Below are 18,862 nucleotides of genomic sequence, written 5' to 3' on the forward strand. Positions count from 1 at the left end.
TTTCAGGTTTTTTGACGGACTGTATCTATGTGAAAAATGATCGTACCAGAAATTTAAAAAAAGCATTTTGAAGCTCCAGGGCTCTACTTTTCGAATCCGTGGAGCAAAAATTTTGCCAGGCCACGGTTTCAACGCAATCTGAAAAAGTATGACGAAAAAAAAATTTTCCAAATTTTTATCTTTCTTTCTTGGGCTCCACGGGCTCGAAAAAAATTTTTTCGATAAAGCGATCATATGGACCAGAAAGCCTGATTATTCAGCTTCATTTTCCTTTTTTTAAATTCTTCCTACGTCCATGTGTCACGGAGATATCCGGAATTGAACAAGAAAGGACCCTTTTGTCCTCAAGCAGCGATATCTCGACAACGAATGGTCGCATCGGAAATTGGAGGACGGTTTTGGAATCTGCAATAAATTCCCCATAAAATTCCGTGTAGACGTTTCACGGCGAAATTTTTTTTTTCTTTCAGTACTTCCCTGCAAAAAGTGGAAAAAATTGAATTTTTCTCTTGATTTGGAAAATCGGCTGTATCACCCGCAAATATTGAGCATTGAGCAACGGTTTTCAGGGTTTTTTTCACCTTAATGTATCCCTAATAACCCTGTAAATTTTTAGATTGATCCACTGAACCGTTTTTCCGGGCCGATCAATCAAAATTTTTAAAAAAATTAAAGGAACAAGATGTTTACCCTTAAACATTTTGTAATTTTTTTGAAATGGAAAAATCTTTTTTTCTCTCACTTTTTTTCTCAATTCTGCACCAGATACTGCATTAGTTCAAAAAAAGAAACACAAAAAAAAATTTCGAAAATTTTCGAAAAAAAAATTTTTTTTTGAAAAAATTTTTTGAATTTTTTTTTTTTTTTTTTCTTTTTTCATAAAGTTATAGCCTATCAACAAAGCATAAAAAAAGGTCTACACCTTAATTTTCGTATTAAAAAATTTATCGAACAAATTAAAAGTTGATACCCCCAAGGCAGGTCGAATATTCGTTTTACGAATATTGGAGCAATTAATTTTTCTGCGTTACACAAAGTGTCTAAAAAACAGTTTTTTTAAGACTATCCTGCTTTCTTGGTTAAAAAAACCAAACAACAGTTTTTGTCAAAACTCGAGATTTTTAAATTTTTGGTAAAAAAAAATTAATTCAAAGTTTTCGCAAACTTAATTTTTTTTTAATTTTTCATCATGCCTCGCCGGCATTTATCCGCGCCAGAAGTCGCTCGATTAGTGACTCTTGTAGAAGAAGGTCACACTTATCGTGAAGTTGGGCAACAACTGAACGTTAGCTCCTCTGTCGTATCTCGGGCTTATAATCGGTATTTGGAAACGGATGGCTATGAACGACGAGCTGGACAAGGTCGTCGTCGCGTGACCACCCCTCGCGATGATCGAACGATCGTTCGACGTGTTCGTCAAGAACCGTTTATTCCTGCAAACGTTGTCGCCCGGAATGTTCCAAACCGTCAACAACAACGACAACGACAACAGCAACGGCAACGACGACAACAGCCGCGGAACGTTTCTGTTCAAACGATTCGAAATCGTCTCCGTGAGGCTGGAGTGCGAACAAGAAGGGCTGCCCGAGTTCCGATGTTGACAACCGCGCATTGTCGTGCCCGGTTGGCTTACGCTCGCCAACACGCTAATTGGACCATGAGGCAATGGAACAATGTTCTGTTTTCTGATGAGTGTCGAGTTTGCTTGTATGGTAACGACCGAAGATCCCGAGTTTGGCGTCGTCGGGGAGAGCGATTTTCACGAAACTTCACTCAGTCCGTAGCTGCTTATAATGGAGGATCAATAATGGTTTGGGGAGGAGTTTCACGGTTCACGCGAACTCCTTTGGTTATTATCCGCCAAAATCTGAATGCTAGACGTTACATTGACGACATCTTGCGACCCGTTGTCTTGCCTCTACGGCAAAACACTAGGGGATTCATTTTTATGCAAGACAATGCTCGCCCTCACACAGCAAACATCACCCGTCAGTTTTTTGGAAGACACGAAATAACGTTGTTGAGGCATCCAGCGATGAGCTCTGATCTTAACCCAATCGAGCATGTCTGGGATATCCTGAAGCGTCGATTACGTCGGTTTCACCCCAACATTAGAACCTTACTTGCATTAGAGCGGGCGTTAGTTGAAACGTGGCGACGGATTCCGCAGAGAATGATTCGAAACTGCATTTCGAATATGCCTCAAAGGTTGCAAGCTGTTAAGAGGAACAGAGGTGGCAATACGCGGTATTAGCCCACACACACACACACACACACACACACACACACACACACACAATCTTTAGAGAATGAGTTTGGAGTCTCAAAATACTGTGGAAGTGACGAGCCACGGGGTCTCATTCTCTGAGAAAACCACACACATACACGTGCGTAAGCACAAAAGAAGCGTGAATCCGACCGAGCAACCTCCACGTGGTGCGCTTTGGGTAACGCAAATGCCGGCGGTGGATGTTCCAATCCACTTTTATGTGGAATAATTTCAGTATTTGACTCAAATTTAAAAAAAAATTTTTTTCGAAAATTTTCGAAATTTTTTTTTGTGTTTCTTTTTTTGAACTAATGCAGTATCTGGTGCAGAATTGAGAAAAAAAGTGAGAGAAAAAAAGATTTTTCCATTTCAAAAAAATTACAAAATGTTTAAGGGTAAACATCTTGTTCCTTTAATTTTTTTAAAAATTTTGATTGATCGGCCCGGAAAAACGGTTCAGTGGATCAATCTAAAAATTTACAGGGTTATTAGGGATACATTAAGGTGAAAAAAACCCTGAAAACCGTTGCTCAATGCTCAATATTTGCGGGTGATACAGCCGATTTTCCAAATCAAGAGAAAAATTCAATTTTTTCCACTTTTTGCAGGGAAGTACTGAAAGAAAAAAAAAATTTCGCCGTGAAACGTCTACACGGAATTTTATGGGGAATTTATTGCAGATTCCAAAACCGTCCTCCAATTTCCGATGCGACCATTCGTTGTCGAGATATCGCTGCTTGAGGACAAAAGGGTCCTTTCTTGTTCAATTCCGGATATCTCCGTGACACATGGACGTAGGAAGAATTTAAAAAAAGGAAAATGAAGCTGAATAATCAGGCTTTCTGGTCCATATGATCGCTTTATCGAAAAAATTTTTTTCGAGCCCGTGGAGCCCAAGAAAGAAAGATAAAAATTTGGAAAATTTTTTTTTCGTCATACTTTTTCAGATTGCGTTGAAACCGTGGCCTGGCAAAATTTTTGCTCCACGGATTCGAAAAGTAGAGCCCTGGAGCTTCAAAATGCTTTTTTTAAATTTCTGGTACGATCATTTTTCACATAGATACAGTCCGTCAAAAAACCTGAAAAAATTTGAATTTTTTTCTTGCTCCCTTAATTTTTGTGAGGAGTGTATATAAAATAAAGTCAACTTTTTATGTGTGTTCGCTAACCGGCCGTGTCTGCACCGAATTAAACCAAACTTACACACATTGCTAAGAAGGTATTGAAGATGGTTTCCGTATAGTTTGGATACCTATTGCGGGATAGGGCTCGAGATATAGGTCAAAACGTGGACCCGGGTAACCTTCGGATGTGTATGTACAATATGGGTATCAAGTGGAAGCTGTTGGTGAATGCTTTAGTTCAGAGTATTTTTCATGCCGCTCCGTGACTAGGGTCTCGAGATAGAGACCAAAACGTGGACCCTAGAATGTGTTTGTACAATATGGATATCAAATTGAAGCTGTTGGTGAATGCTTTAGTACAGAGTATTTTTCATGCCGCTCCGTGACTAAGGTCTCGAGATATAGGTCAAAACGTGGACCCGGGTAACCTTTGGTTGTGTATGTATAATATGGGTATCAAACGAAAGCTGTTGATAAGTGTTTTAATACGGGGTAATTTTCATACCTATTGATGACTAGGGTCTGGAAATATATGCCAAAACGTGGACCCGCCGTGTCTTTGCACCGAATTAAACCAAACTTATGCATATTGTTAAGTAAGTATTGAAAATGGGTTTCGTAAAGTTTGGTTGTAATTCGGAGCAGTGGCAACGGGTACAGCGTTCTTTTGCCCAGCAAAGGGGGCCGGGTTTGCTAGTGTAATATAAAGCCAACACGTTCTTTTGATATCTTTACGATGCCAGCTAACTCACGCAACTTAAGTTATCGATCATTCAAAACGATTTTGTTGGCTTGTTTGACGTTGTCTGGTGTTACCGCCTCATTTGGACGTCCACTGCGTTGTGCATCATTGGTGTCTCCACAACCACGTTTGATGTCAGCAAACCATCGTTTTATTGTTGTTTCTGATGGAGCGGAGCATAATAACTCATGAACTAATGAATATAATATCATGAAATTCTAACAACTGTCTTTTTAAGGTTAGTATTAACTGAAAAAGAGGTGAATGCAATAAAACTAATGCCGGGACTTTTCAGCCCATGTTTTATTTTTATATTATAAAGGGTGATTTTTTAGCTATTATCTTTTTAAACAGTTGGTTTAAACAGCTGACGCACGTTTCGTGTTTTGTTTCACTGTCAAACATCTTCAGTTTGGTCTATAATTTAACCATGAATCGTCTTACAAACGAACAACGCTTGCAAATCATTGAATTTTATTACAAAAATGCGTGTTTTATTAAGAAAGTTTATCGCGCGCTTCTTTCATTTTATGGTCAGTTTAATCGACCCACTGAAGCGGCTATTCGAGCTATTGTGACTAAATTTAGAACCAAATTTACATTATTGGACATCAAACCGGCAATTGGGTCTCTGTTACTCAACAACGTAGAAAATTTTGCGAACGGATTTAGGTGTGAAGCCTTTCAAAATACAGCTGGTGTAAGAATTGAAGCCGAACGACCTACCGCAACGCAAAATTTTTGGTGAATGGACTCTTGGAAAGTTGGCCGAAGATCCACTTTTTTATCGAAAAATTATGTTCAGCGACGAAGTTCATTTTTAGATTAATGGGTACGTAAATAAGCAGAATTGTCGATTTTGGAGTGAAGATCAGCCAGAAGAATTGCAAGAGCTATCAATGTATCCAAGAAAGGTCACAGTTTGGTGCGGTTTATGGGCTGGAGGAATCATTGGACCGTACTTCTTCAAAGATGCTGCGAATCCTAACGTAACTGTGAATGGTGAGCGCTACCGTGAAATGATATCCAACTTTTTTATGCTCAAAATGCAAGAGCTTGACTTGCATGACATGTGGTTTCAGCAAGACGGTGCCACATGCCACACAGCACGCGACACAATGGACTTGTTGAGAGGCGAGATCGGTGAACATTTTATTTCACGTTCGGAACCTGTCAATTGGCCACCCAGATCGTGCGATATAACGCCTTTAGATTATTTTTTGTGGGGCTATGTTAAAGCTCAAGTCTATTCAGACAAGCCTGCTTCAATCAACGCATTGGAAGACAACATTAAAGCATTTATATGTGAGATACCGGCCGAAACTATGGAAAAGGTATGCCAAAATTGGACTAAGCGGATGGACCATTTGAAGCGCAGTCGTAGTCAACATTTGCATTAAATAATCTTCAAACATTAAATTATATGGACTGTACTATCGATTTAAATAAAAATTTCATGAATTTTTCTGAATATTACGTATGTTTTTTTGAAAAACTTTGCTATAGCTCTTAAAAAATCACCCTTTATATTTTCGTATTGTGTGATATAGTTTGGTTTGTTGTAGGGAGTTCCTTAGTATTTGCCTGCAAGCTGACTTAGTAGTTTTTATAAACTGAACAACTTGCAATGAAGTTCGTGCGAATATAAATAAAGTCCTATATTGTCTTTCTTTTGTTTTTCAGAATTTAATAGGGCAATGCAGAGCTGTTTTTATTTTAAATAAACAAATAATATATCAAGGCAGAGACGAGGTGTAAATGTTTAAAATGTTTTCGTAATTCAATATCCGTACGGTTCTCAGTTATTCGCAGTACAGAATTTGTAAATACATCACTTCGTAATAAAGAATTTTATGAGGTAAAATTTTATTATACTGGATTTTATCAGCCAGAATTTGGAATACAGAATATTGTTCTGTAGAAATTTGGTACCAAACTTGTATATCAAGCGTATTACATATACTGAATATATTTAAAAAAACAAATTTTAACCAAATAGCATTTGCAATGCTATCAAATAATTTTTGAATGTATTGCTTTACATTACAGGTTAACGCATCCCAACATCGTACAACTCTTGGAGACATTTGAAGACAAATCGAAAGTTTATTTGGTAATGGAATTGTAAGTAATAAATCTTTAAGCATAATATTTTCTGGGTATATTTTGATTTCCAAAGCTTTCATCAGTATTTTTTTCTATAAAGATCAATTTCACACATTTTCACGATTCACCACGGTCCTTCGAGCCGGATCTAACGATTCGATTTCGGCCTTTAGTATTTTAAAACTTTTGAACGTGTTTTACTTCGAATAAAATTTCCATAGTTGATGCTGAAAATATTCCAGTGGATGAAGGCGCCAACGCAGCACCGGCCAATGTGAGTGAACCACAACGAGAAGCATCGAGTAAAAAATCTCTCTCTCTCGGGAAAATGTCTTAACACACTTGCGTTCGTTGCACCTTGGCGTTATCGAAAGCGACAGTTTTTCGTTGCGTCAACTTACCGCGAAACTGGATTTGGTAGAGCGCCAATACAGTGCACTGCGCAGTCGCAGTGGTTGGACTTCTACAATGGCTTTACCACCCTTGTGAACAGCAACAAAGACTTGACAGAGGTTGAAAAATTTCAGTATCTCAGGCCGTGTCCAACTGACGAAGCCTCGTGACTAATACAATCACTCGAAGTGACAAGCAAAAACTATAATACGGCGCTGGACCTCATAGTCAGTCGTTTCAACAATAGCCGTTTAATCTTCCAATCACACTTGTAGCAAATTTGTGAACTCACGAATTTGTCGTCATCGAATACATATTTGTTTCGCAACTTCATCGACACAATCAACGTCAATCTTCGGGCCATGCAGTCACTAGCAACTTCGGAACAAATCGGGGAAGCAATTTTATTACACATTATAATAAGCAAGTTAGGCTCAGCAACTCGAACAAAATTGGAAGAAGAAGTGGCCATTAACTGGAATTGCAGAAGCTCATCACCTTTAAATATACCAACTTGAGCAGACCTTGCTGCATTCCTTGACCGTCGCTGCCAGACATTCAACATGCTTGAAACCAACAAGGCAGCCAACCAATTGTCAACCCCGATGAAAAAACCTTCGCCTAAAACCAGCAAGAAATACGCGCTGGCAGTTGCGAATTCAGACAAAAGTTGCCTGCTATGTGATTCAAGCCCTCACCACAGCCCTTTCAGTTGTGAACGGCTCATGAATATGGACCCATTTCATAGATATTTTCGTGTCAAGCGCCTTAGCCTGTGTTTGAATTGCCTAGGTAAGAACCATACTTCAAGCAACTGTCCGTCCAACCGTAGGTGTCAGCAATGTAACGCACGTCACCATACACTGCTACACAGAAATAATGAAAGCGATGGTATACCGAAAGCAGAGCAGATCGGCGGCGATGTCATTCTTGCTACAGCCCGTATTCACTTGTACAATTCATCGGGATCATCACTTATTGTTCGTGCACTTTTGGATTCAGGATCACAGCTCAATTTCATAACAGAACATATCGCACAACATCTTCGGATCACACGAAGCATTGAAGTTAGAGGCATAGGTGCCACCATGACAAAAACTCATCAGCTTTGTTATGTAACTATGAAGTCAATTCACACCGAATATACTTCAAGCTTGGAAACTGTGAAAATTCCTACAATCACATCAACTCAACAAAACAGCTGCATTATCTCGAAGCGGTTTCAAATTCCAAACAACATGGATATCATCGAGGACATACCTTGAGATGACAGACAAGAAATAATTACACTAGGCGACTCAGATTACGTTAAAACTCTAGGTCTGAGATGGTCACCTTCCAAAGATGCCTTTTCCTTCAGCTAACATGAACCAGCAGTATTGCGTAAACCAACCAAGCGTTCTATATTATCACAAATAGCTGCCTTGTTTGATAGCTTGTAATAGCTTGAAACTTCGCGGGAGTGTAATCGTAACTCGGGAGTGAGGACCGCGTGGTGTTGTCTACGTTAGTCCTGCTTTGCGTTCCGCAAAATTTGTTGTGGCCTGACGTTGACGGGCGGCCGCGCCACAGGGGGCAGTTGCGGGTGCAGAGCTCAGCAGCAGGGGGCAACGAAGTCGCGTGTCCACTCACGGGTGGTGTGCAGGCCGGAGCAACTCCGAAAGTGGCACCAGCCGCTGCGAGAATTGCATTGGACTGTTTACAAGTTCCGAGGAACTACGGTCTGACACACGGAGCAGACTGTGCGGGGGACCAAGAGCTGCTGGTTTGTCCCCGCACTGGGATGGGAGCAGGAGGGTTGTGGGTCAGTGAAGGAGCTGTGTTGCGCGTGGGGGCTCCTTAGCGTTGAGGTGTTGTTTGAGGCGGCAGTTTGACGTGCCGGCACTGAGGGCGGTATCGCCGTTTAGGTAGGGGCCGCCTGAGGGCGGGAGCAACACGTGGTCACATACCTTGTGGACCACTCCTATGAGTCTTAAGGCCTGAGCAGGTCTTAAAATGGCACCACCCGTTGCACTTAATACACCTAACCGAGGTGGAGTTCGGGTGGAGCCGTTTGTGGCAGATGCAGCAGTAAAATACTTCTGGTCCAGGATTGGGTTCGACGCCAGCCCTGAATAGAAGTATTTGGAGCAAACGTGCTGCAATGGATTGCTTCCGTGACGAAAGATTGGGGGTGGGATACGGTACACTAGGCAGGGCTAGTTTACTGGGGCGGCAGCCCTTGGTCGGGAAAAACCCGAGTCATTCCGGTAACGTAGAACCGGCTGCCATGGGAATGATCCTCTTGGGTTGCTGAACCCTCTCATCGTCGCCGGCAAAATCCTGATGCAACAACTCTGGGAACTGAAGTTAGTTTGGGACGAAAGCGTACCTCAAGACATTTACACACAGTGGCGCGCATTTCAGGAGCAGCTGGGCGCTATTAACAACATTCAAATACCAAGGTATGTTCCCATGGACAGCACAGCTGAAATCCACGCCTTTGCAGATGCCAGTACTAAAGCGTATGGCGCGTGTATTTACCTTGTGACGCGCATGGAGAAAGAAATCTCGTCCGCATTGCTTTGCGCGAAATATCGTGTGGCTCCAACAAAGCAAACTAGCTTGCCACGGCTTGAGTTGTGTGCAACAATGTTATTGGCCGAGCTTCTACAAACCGTTGTTGCAATATTTTCACCGAACTTGAATAATATGCACTGCTGGACCGACTCAACGATAGTATTCTGTTGGATTCGAGGGGAACCAAATCGGTGGACAGTATTTGTGGCCAACCGCGTCTCCAAAATCGAACAGTTGACATCTAAGTACAAATGGCATCATGTACCATCCGAATTCAACCCTGCTGATCTTGTTTCTCGTGGCACAACAGTGGCTGGTATCCGGGAAAATCAACTTTGGTTTCAAGGCCCGCAATTTCTGAAGCTTGGTCAAGAAAAGTGGCCCAGATCCTCATTGGACACTGTTCCAGATGTACCTGAACAACGCAGACAACGAGTAGCTTTAAACAGCGAACGGGAAGTAGATATCAGTGCTGAAAACAAATACAAAAAATTTCTGCGTATCTTCACGTATGTAAGATGCTTCATCACAAAGGTACGTAGGTCTGCGTTCACCCCTGAGGAAATAACCCAAACACTTGACTAATATGCAGGAGAATTCAGCAAATGTATTTTCGCGATGAATATTCTAAACTTTTCAACAATCAGCTCATTAATAAAAATTCTAGGCTTGCTTCGTTGTCACCTTTTATGCATAATCAACTAATACGAGTTGAAGGAAGAGTAAGGAACTCGATCCTAAGTTTCGATGCTAAACATCCGATCGTGCGGCCACATGTACATCGCACAAACCTTCATGCTGGTGCTCCAACACTATTGAACATCCTTCGCGACAAGTTCTGGATAACATGCGCACGGACAGTTATTAGCAAAGTTATTCACAACTGTATCATCTCCTACCGTTTTCGCCCAGTTTTTGCAGAGCAAGTCATGGAAGCTTTGCCAACAAGCCGTGTTGCCCCATCGCATCCGTTTGAAACTACAGTTGTTGACTACTGTGGTCCTTTACTAGTAACTTAAAAAATTAGAGGTCGTTCATTAAGGTTTACAGTTCAGTTTTCGTCTGCTTTACTACAAAGGCTGTGCACTTAGAGATTGCTCCTGACCTGTCGACCGTTGCATTCATCGCGACACTCAAGCGCTTTATAGCCAGACCCAATAAAAGTGTCGCGTTATTGTCTCAGACAACGCAACAAACTTCATTGGAGCTAACTAGGAGTTACGAAAACTGCTTCAGTCATTCGTAACACAAGCACATATACAACGCGTTGAAGAATTTTGCAGAAACGAGGGGATCAAATGGAAATTCATTCCTCCAAGGTCACCGCACTTTAGAGGTTTGTGGGAGAGTGCTGTGAAACTTGCTAAATACCATTTGCGCCGCGCAATCGGCTGCAACGTGCTATCACACGACGAACTTCACACCATCGTTTGCCAAGCTGAGGTGACCCTAATGATCTTCTTTCGCTTACACCGGGCCATTTCCTTATCGGCCGATCTCTTCTAACCGTTCCTGAACAAACAATAGCCAGTTCAACTATGTTAGGCCGCTATCAAATCATCCAATACATTCAGCAGCAGTTCTGGCGTCGTTGGCAGGAAGATATTTAAAGGAGCTGCAAAAACGTTCCAAGTGGAATACTCTCTTACCAGATCTTCAGGTGAATGACTTAGTGCTACTAAAGGACGAGCTTTTACCACCACTTAAATGTGCCATGGGTCGCATTACAGCTACTGTGCCAGGTACTGATGGTAGGGTTAGCGTAGTAGAAGTGAAAACAGTCAATGGAGTTTACAGACGGGCTATCGCAAAGGTATGCAAACTACGAATTGAAAACACAAGTCCACTTGAGTAACATTGAAAGCCATGCTTTCAAGTGGGAGAGTATGTTCGAGCCCCTCTTTATAATTCATCGTCGCCGCCCTTGTACTTGCAATTGTCGTTACAGCTATCAAATTTACATTCACACTCTCTCATCACTGCAGTTGTTGTTGTCGTTGCTAACGTCGCTATTGTCTTCGCTGGAGCTCCCGTTTACTTACCTCCACTATCTTCCCACCTTTCTTTTTTGCCCAATAAATTACAGCATTAGCATACGTTTTTCAAACTATTTTCGCTCATTGTATTTTTTTCCTGCTATTTCAGAAAATCATACGATATGTGACCTTCATATTGTAACAGGTGAAATAGCAGGCCCTTTCCAATATGCCATAAGCGTCTTCGCATATTCATATATTTAATTTAGTAATAAGAATCATGTCTGAGCTCAATAAATAAACGTCGTGAAATTTTCAAGCGCTTGTTTTTTTTTTTTTTTGATATATAAAATCGTGAAAAATGCTTCACGATTCATCAATCGTTAATACTTCACAATATAAATAAATTTCGGCTTAGAAACGTTATTAAGATAATTCGAATTCATAATTAAGATAATTTTTTAATACTAAACGTCAGACTACAAAAAAATTTGTAACAATAAAGTCTAAGGTACTAGGTGGGTTAATAATAATATATAATAATAATAATAATAGGGACACATACAGAACTTTTGGTATAAGTCAATAGCATCTTTACACTGCAAACTTCTCACATATATTAACAGCACACTGCAAAATTCGTTACACCTTCCATCATTTCTCTCACAAGGCATAGCAATAATTAAACCTAAAAACAGCCAAACCGATAATCCAGCAAACTACGGACCAATAACATGTCTTCCTACTCTGTACAAAATCATAACATCACCCATATCACACAAAATATACATACACCTCATAGAGAATAACATACTAAGAAATGAACAAAAAGATTCCAGGAAATATAGCCAAGGATGCAAAGAACAGCTCATAATAGACCAAATCATCACACAGCAAGCAATAAAAGATCAAAGAAATCTCCACACATGCTATATAGATTACAAAAAAGCATTTGATAAAATACCGCACAGCTGGCTAATAAAAGTCTTAAAAATATACTGTTACTTACTTTTTCTTAACAAAAATATGACAAACTGGGTAACCAACATTCACCTCCAAACTCACTCAGAAAATATCATCACAGATAAAATAGCAATAAAAACAATATTTTTGTAAGGATCTACTTTTATAATTCCTGAATAGGTCTTGTAATCACCATCGCCAATATAGTTTGCATACTTAACTCCATATTTTGTTTCAGAATGCTGAAACATTTCGACCATCACATCCACCTCCATTTTCCCAGAAGACCCTTTGTGATTAGCAGTAAACTCATTTTCATGCGCTTGATGCCATTCCTGAAACACCTGTATTTGTTTTTTTTTTTTTTCGGTACTCACAAAGCTTACCATATATACTTTTAATGTTTATATCAGGAACCAAGAACCGAAATAGCAGTGAATAAATACAAAAATACCATAATATAATTTATTTTTCGAAACTCAGTACTGCTGTCTTCAGATACATCATATTCAATGTTTTACTTAAATTTTTTAAGAAGATGCACTCTGAATGCCTATTAAACTCATTCTTTCTTTTCATTGAACGTGACTTATTACTACACTTGGATTCCCTTTTAATTTTCTTTAAATCTGCCCGATCTTCGATGAAATCTGAGTAGATCTTGTGGTGCGAAGGAACCAATATAGTCGCTTCTTAACACATCAGTGCCAAAGACCTCAAACCTGATTCAAGCGAAGGCGGAGCAGACGCACAGGAAGTGGTCCGCCGTCTCATCCTTCTCTTCACAAGCTGGGCAGAGTACACTGTCTGAGATGCCCACCCTTTCCATGTGCTTCGCCCACAGAAAGTGTCCTGTCATCAGTCCAACCAGCCGTCTGCACTCCCTTCTGCTTAATGACAATAGGGTTTGCGACAGCCTGCCAAGCTCACTTGTGGGTTGTAGTAATCCATTAGGAGTCAAAGGATCGACCCACGATACCCACGTGTCCCGGGACCCATGTTGGCATCAGGCTATTATGTCTACCGATATAGTTCAGCCTGGATTTACAGGACTCGACTACCCCTGATCTGGTTGGGGGGCTGTCTATGGGCATGAGCGCAGCTTGGCTATCGCTGCAGACACATATAGATCTGCCCCTCCATCGGTTTTCCACAGCAAAGTTCATCACTTCTTGAACTGTATACACCTCCGCTTGAAACACAGATGCATGCATTCCAAGAACAAAGTGCAGTTTTGTCCTGCTGGATTCCACCTAGACCCCAGAGCAGGAGACATGCTCGGTCCTGGAGCCATCCGTGGACCACTGATGCATAGGTGATAGTAGGTCTTATCATAACCGTGTAGATCCATAGAAGCCTGCTAAGAGAAATAACCCACGTTTTCCCAAAGACACCTGTGCACCACCAGAAAGCTGTCAGTGCTTTGGATGTCTTTGTTTCAACGTGTGACTTCGAAAGAAGTTTACTATCAAGGATTACTCCAAGATATTTGATTTCTTTGGATAGCTGGATTGTCACTCTTTTTAGCTTAGGCAAAACGTCAATCAAGCTGCCTCTTTCTGGTGAAGAGGACAATATCAGTCTTGGTGGGATTTGCCGATAGCCCATTCGCACGGCACCAAGTGTCAATCAGATCCAGAGTTTTCTGCATTTTCCTGCAGAAGTTCATAAGCGAAGGACCTGTTACCAAACAGGCAACATCGTCCGCATATGCTTGTGCGTTGACTCCCGAGTCGATTTTTTGACCCAGCATCAAACGAATCGAATTCACTAGCACACGGTCTACGCCATGTCTACTAGCAGAGCTACACATACTGTCAAAAATGGTATTATCAAACGCCCCCTCTATGTCTAAAAAGATGTCTATAGCGTAGTCCCTCCTGTCGACGGCCAGCTCTACCCTAGCAACAAGGTTTTGCAGTGCCGACTCGCATGATTTTCCACTTTCTTAGGCACTGGTCCGGGCGACTTGTAGACGCCAAAAGATTTGATGGCAAATCGAATGGTGGCCTCATGCACCACAGATCTGGCAACGAAACAGTTATGCCGAGAGGGCGCAGCAGCTCTGACAACCACCTCTATCAATAAGGGCTGTTGCCGGCTGACGCTTATCTGATTACCAGGAAAGTGAGATTCCATCAGCAAGCTGAGTGTCTCACTTGGCTACTCCATGAAGGAGCCATCAGATTTCCTAAGTGACCCCAGCTTTGCCGTTGCGTCCCTTTTCAGGACTCTAACCAATTTCGCCGACTCACTTAGAGATTCAATACCGCTTCGGAATTCCCTATATGAGGCTCTTTTCGATTCCCGAGTAAGCCTCTTGCAGTTCTTCTGAAAATCATGGTATCGCCCCCAGCCTTCAGCAGGGTTAGTCTTTAGGGCCCGGTTTAGAAGCTTTCTCGACTCACGCCTCAATGTTTGGAGCTCGCGGTTCCAGGCTGACTCAAAACATTCAGTTAGGACAGCGTTGAGTTTCTCAACAGCCGCCTCAATGGCTTGCTCTCTTCGAAGTCTTGGTGACGTCACGTCAAGGTCGCGCAACGCCCCCCTAAACTTCTGCCAGTCTGTTTTTCTGGGATTTCTAGAGGGCAATGGCATTTGTGCCTGCTCGCCACCCTGAAACCTAATGTACCTGTGGTCTGAGCACGAATCTTCGGCAAGAACTCTCCAGTTCTTGATTGACCACCCAAGCTTTGAGTTTATAGAGTGAGATCAATCACCTTCTGCCTCCTCCTCCAAAACAGATAAGGGTTTTTCAGACTCTCAAGAAGAGGAGATTGCGATAGCAACCCCCTCCAGTATGCACTCTCGCTCATAGAGCTGAGAGACTTGGTTAATGGCTGGGGCCTCCAGAATCCATGCCCCTGCCGTCGAAGCGGGTGGATTGCCACTTGTGTGGATTCCACCTGGAGTATTATCCTCTATGTTGTCCATTACCAAGGATAGTTTTTGTTCGGGACTCCTCTCGCGGATGGCATCCTGTTTCCTTTTCAATTTTGAGTCATCACACGAGTGTTGAACCCACCCCATCAGAGAAGGCCACTCGTGTGATGTCAGGGCTTCCCTATCTACTAGCTACTTGTTCTCGAACGCTCCGGAACGCCCGAGCGCCCTTTGTTAATTGTTGAATAACTCGAAAAGTATTTGTCGGACTCACTTCAAATGATCGTAACCAGGCTAAAGCGCAGTGCGGCAAATGTAATGAGTTTTTTTTCATTTGGATTGTTTTGGTGTTTTGCCAGCTGATTTAGAATTTTTGCTCAGCTCGGACAATCAATTTTTTTGCAAAATATGTGCGGCCGCTTGCCGAAAATCTATTCGCTCTCCTACTCCTTCCGCTAGTGGAGATATATCAAAAAATCTAACATCAACTAACTCGCCAGCTCCCGCTCAAATTAGTGTTAAACCTAATATTCCGCCGGTACAACAACTGCCTAAGCCGCCTCTTACTGAACGGCAAAGTGATAAAGTAATTGAAAGCATTTCGCCAATTTCGCTGCAAACGGTTCTTGATGAAATTGTTTCTCTTAAAGCAGAATATGCCCTAGCAGTGGTTGAGATTGGTGCTCTTCGATCTGATAAACAGCTTTTGATCGAAAAAACTGAAGAACTGCACTTAGAATTAAGACCCATGCCTAAAAATTGTTTTGCCTTGCTTACAACCGAAATTAACGCACTGCGTGGTTGCATGCATGTATGTGGGTGCCGTGATAAGAAAATCAAAAAAGCAAAAAATAAAACAAAACATCAAACTAACTTTACATTTGCTCTAAACACGAATGCTGTCTCGCCCTCTCCCGCAACTACTATTACCAACAGCTCTCACTGAGTTATTACTGAGCAAAGAAATATTCCTGCTGCTTCGCTGGTACAGCCAACTGAGCAATATATTATAATAACTCTGCTGCTGTCTCGCATGCTCATACTGTCAATCCTGCTGCTTCCAATGCTTCTGTTAATGCTACTGAAGAGAAAAACAATGTTTTACATTCTCCCGCTGCTCCCATAAAGAGGAGCCTCTGACGTTGCTGCCGCCGTGACCTCTGACGTTGCTGCTCTAATTTCCAGCAAACCCAGTAAGCTATTGAAAACGCAAAATATTGTCGGTCGCAATATAAGTGATGAGTTAGATGTTGTGCATAGGATTAAATGGCTACATTTATCATCGTTTAAGCTTTCAGTCACTGCAGATAACATCATCGCATATGTTTCGAAGCATTTAAGTCATTAAAAAGAATTAATTTCAAGCTAGGAATTACTTCAATACATTACGAGACTCTGCTAAATTCAGCACTTTGGCCAACTGATTTAAAAGTGCGCCCATTTAAGCTTTTTAAGAAATCAGGGAATATAGAAGTAACCACTTAAGTTCCGCACCAGGTGATTCACTTTATGTTAACCAAGCACATGCGATGAAAGAAATCAACCGCCTCAGAATAAGTTGCCCGCGCCAGGCTTAATAATCGAATTAGCATCTATAACGAAAATGCGTCCGGACTAAGAAGTAAGTCCGATGAAGTTCGATTGCTGAGTTCATATTCTGAATATGATGTTGTGGTTATCACTGGAACTTGGCTTAACTCGATGCTTTTTTGATGCTGAGTTTTTCGATCCGAACCTTTATGCTGCAAATAGTCACCGACTTAAACGCAGTCCCCAGACAGCTGTTACGATCAAACTAATGAGAACCCCATGTAAATGAAAAATTAAATATTTCCCTTCCGTATCGTAGTATCATAGATTTTTTCGAAGGATTTTTGAAAATTCCGCCAGGATTGCTCTCTCACCACACAGTGTTACCAAACAGTACATTTCGAAATGATTTACAAAATAAGCTTGGAAAAATTTTAATAAAATAACTTAAAAATAATGTTGAATAATGTTAATTATAGATGAATGAACTATTTGAATTTGTTGGTTTTTAGCTTTAGTTTATTAAACAATGAAAATTTTTAACAAAAATATCAATGGCAACATTGTGTAGAAACAACCAAACACATACGCACACAAACCGATGTATTGTCTAAATATGTAACTTAAAGAACGCAGTTGTTCTCTACGGGATGAGTTTTGCTAAATTTTGTGCTCTTTAGGGGCTGCTGTAAGGGACTACGTACGTCGGTGACTATTTCCAGCATTACGTTCTTTTCCATGAAGACAGAGATGCTGTTAAAAGTGGATGTAGCAGAGGGGGCGGTGTTATGATTGCAGTTCGCGGTAATCGTCACGCATCAGTTATTCAATTGCAAAGTAGATGATCTACTTTTTGGCACTTAACTCAAGATCTGTAATTAAAAAGCGCGATTTCCCAGACAAAATTTCTCTCCCAAAATCTGAGATTATAAAATAATCCTAGATAATAACGATACTTTTCCACATACAACCCCATAATTATTATTAAGAATGTAAGGAGAAGCATCAAAATAAAAATTAAATGAAATGGATGCCGGCAAAGAAAACAGCTATGTTAACATAATTCTACGATAATAAAATTTTTGTTAAATATTATTAATTAGGGATTCATTTTACAGAAAAAAGCGTGTGCCCATAAACGTTTTGTCCTCTTATTACTTATTACAAATTGTAATATAGAATTTCCTATTCGTATTGCTGCCAAAATTTTTTGCAACCTCAGTAAACGTCGCATACGTATTTCCTCCAACTGTTTATTAATGATGAACGTATTATAAGTTGGTTACATCTAGATAAAAACTATATATAACGCAGATTAATGGATTAATTAATAGTATGAGTCGTTTATTAGATTTGATTTTTATAAGCGACAACATTAGTTTGCAGCTTGCCTCTTCAATATTGCCGATTAATGTTCACCATATTTCTTTAAAGGTAGACTTGGAATTTTTGGAATTTCCACTGATTTTTAAACTCTTGATAACGCTTTACGTGAAATTAATTGGGAAGTGCCTTTAGGCAGTTTTGAAGTTGCAGAATGCTTTAAGATACTGAAGACTTTAGTCCTAGATCTATGTTCTAACCATGTTCTAATTTTAAGCGTGTAAATTATGAGATTCTTTGGTGCACGAAAGAACTCAAATATCATAAAAATTGGAGAAATAAGTTTTTCAGAAGTTTAAATTAACTAAAGAAACCCGCTTTTATGATTTTTTTATCTTTCACAGGAATAAGTTTCGTACTTTAAAATAGTCTTTAAATAAGTTTTTGTATAAAGATTACATTCACAAATTTGAGCTTAACATAAAATGTAATCTGAAGAATTTTTGACGATTTATTAAATCGATTAAATTGGCCTCTTATATTCCTAATACTGTTTTTTATAGGCACTGCTGCTCTGTCAGTGTTGCAGCGAGTTTCTTCGAAACAGTTCATCGCCACCTCTGGTGTACCTCAGGGTAGTATTTTAGGATCTTTGTTACTTGTTATGTTTATGAATGATATTTCTTCGTGTTTTTCCCTTGTTAATTTTCTTTTCTATGCTGATGATCTAAAAGTGTATGCTTAATTTAGAAATTCTTGTGATTTAGCCGTCCTACAGTCCGAGTTGAGTAATTTATTTTCCTGGTGTCTCATGAATCGTCTATTTCTTAATATTGAAAAATGTCATAAAATCACATTTTCAAAGCTTCAAAACCCCCTTACTACCCTTATCATATTAATTAAACATATCTTATTTCGTCCTATGTGATAAAAGATTTAGGAGTTTTCTTTGATACAAGGCTTAATTTTATCACGCATTTAAATTATGCCGTTT

General features: G+C 40.4%; 1 protein-coding gene across 7 annotated transcripts in view; it reads left to right on the forward strand.

The window, feature by feature from the left end:
• Window positions 1-18,862, forward strand: part of LOC129250143 (calcium/calmodulin-dependent protein kinase type 1-like) — a 203,560-nt gene that overhangs the window by 64,923 nt on the left and 119,775 nt on the right. For 6 of the 7 annotated variants that reach the window (XR_008582805.1, XR_008582804.1, XM_054889785.1 and 3 more), the window contains one exon: window positions 6,185-6,259. Coding sequence is in view for 5 of the 7 variants with exons in the window: in XM_054889785.1 (XP_054745760.1) it covers window positions 6,185-6,259 (75 nt within the window). In the remaining 2 variants the exon portion in view is untranslated. Of the gene's footprint in view, window positions 1-5,831; window positions 5,994-6,184; window positions 6,260-18,862 lie in introns of those variants that run through there. The other variant, XM_054889789.1, reaches the window with a different exon arrangement.

Source organism: Anastrepha obliqua, chromosome 6 (genome assembly GCF_027943255.1).
Source record: "Anastrepha obliqua isolate idAnaObli1 chromosome 6, idAnaObli1_1.0, whole genome shotgun sequence".
Classification (NCBI taxonomy): domain Eukaryota; kingdom Metazoa; phylum Arthropoda; class Insecta; order Diptera; family Tephritidae; genus Anastrepha; species Anastrepha obliqua.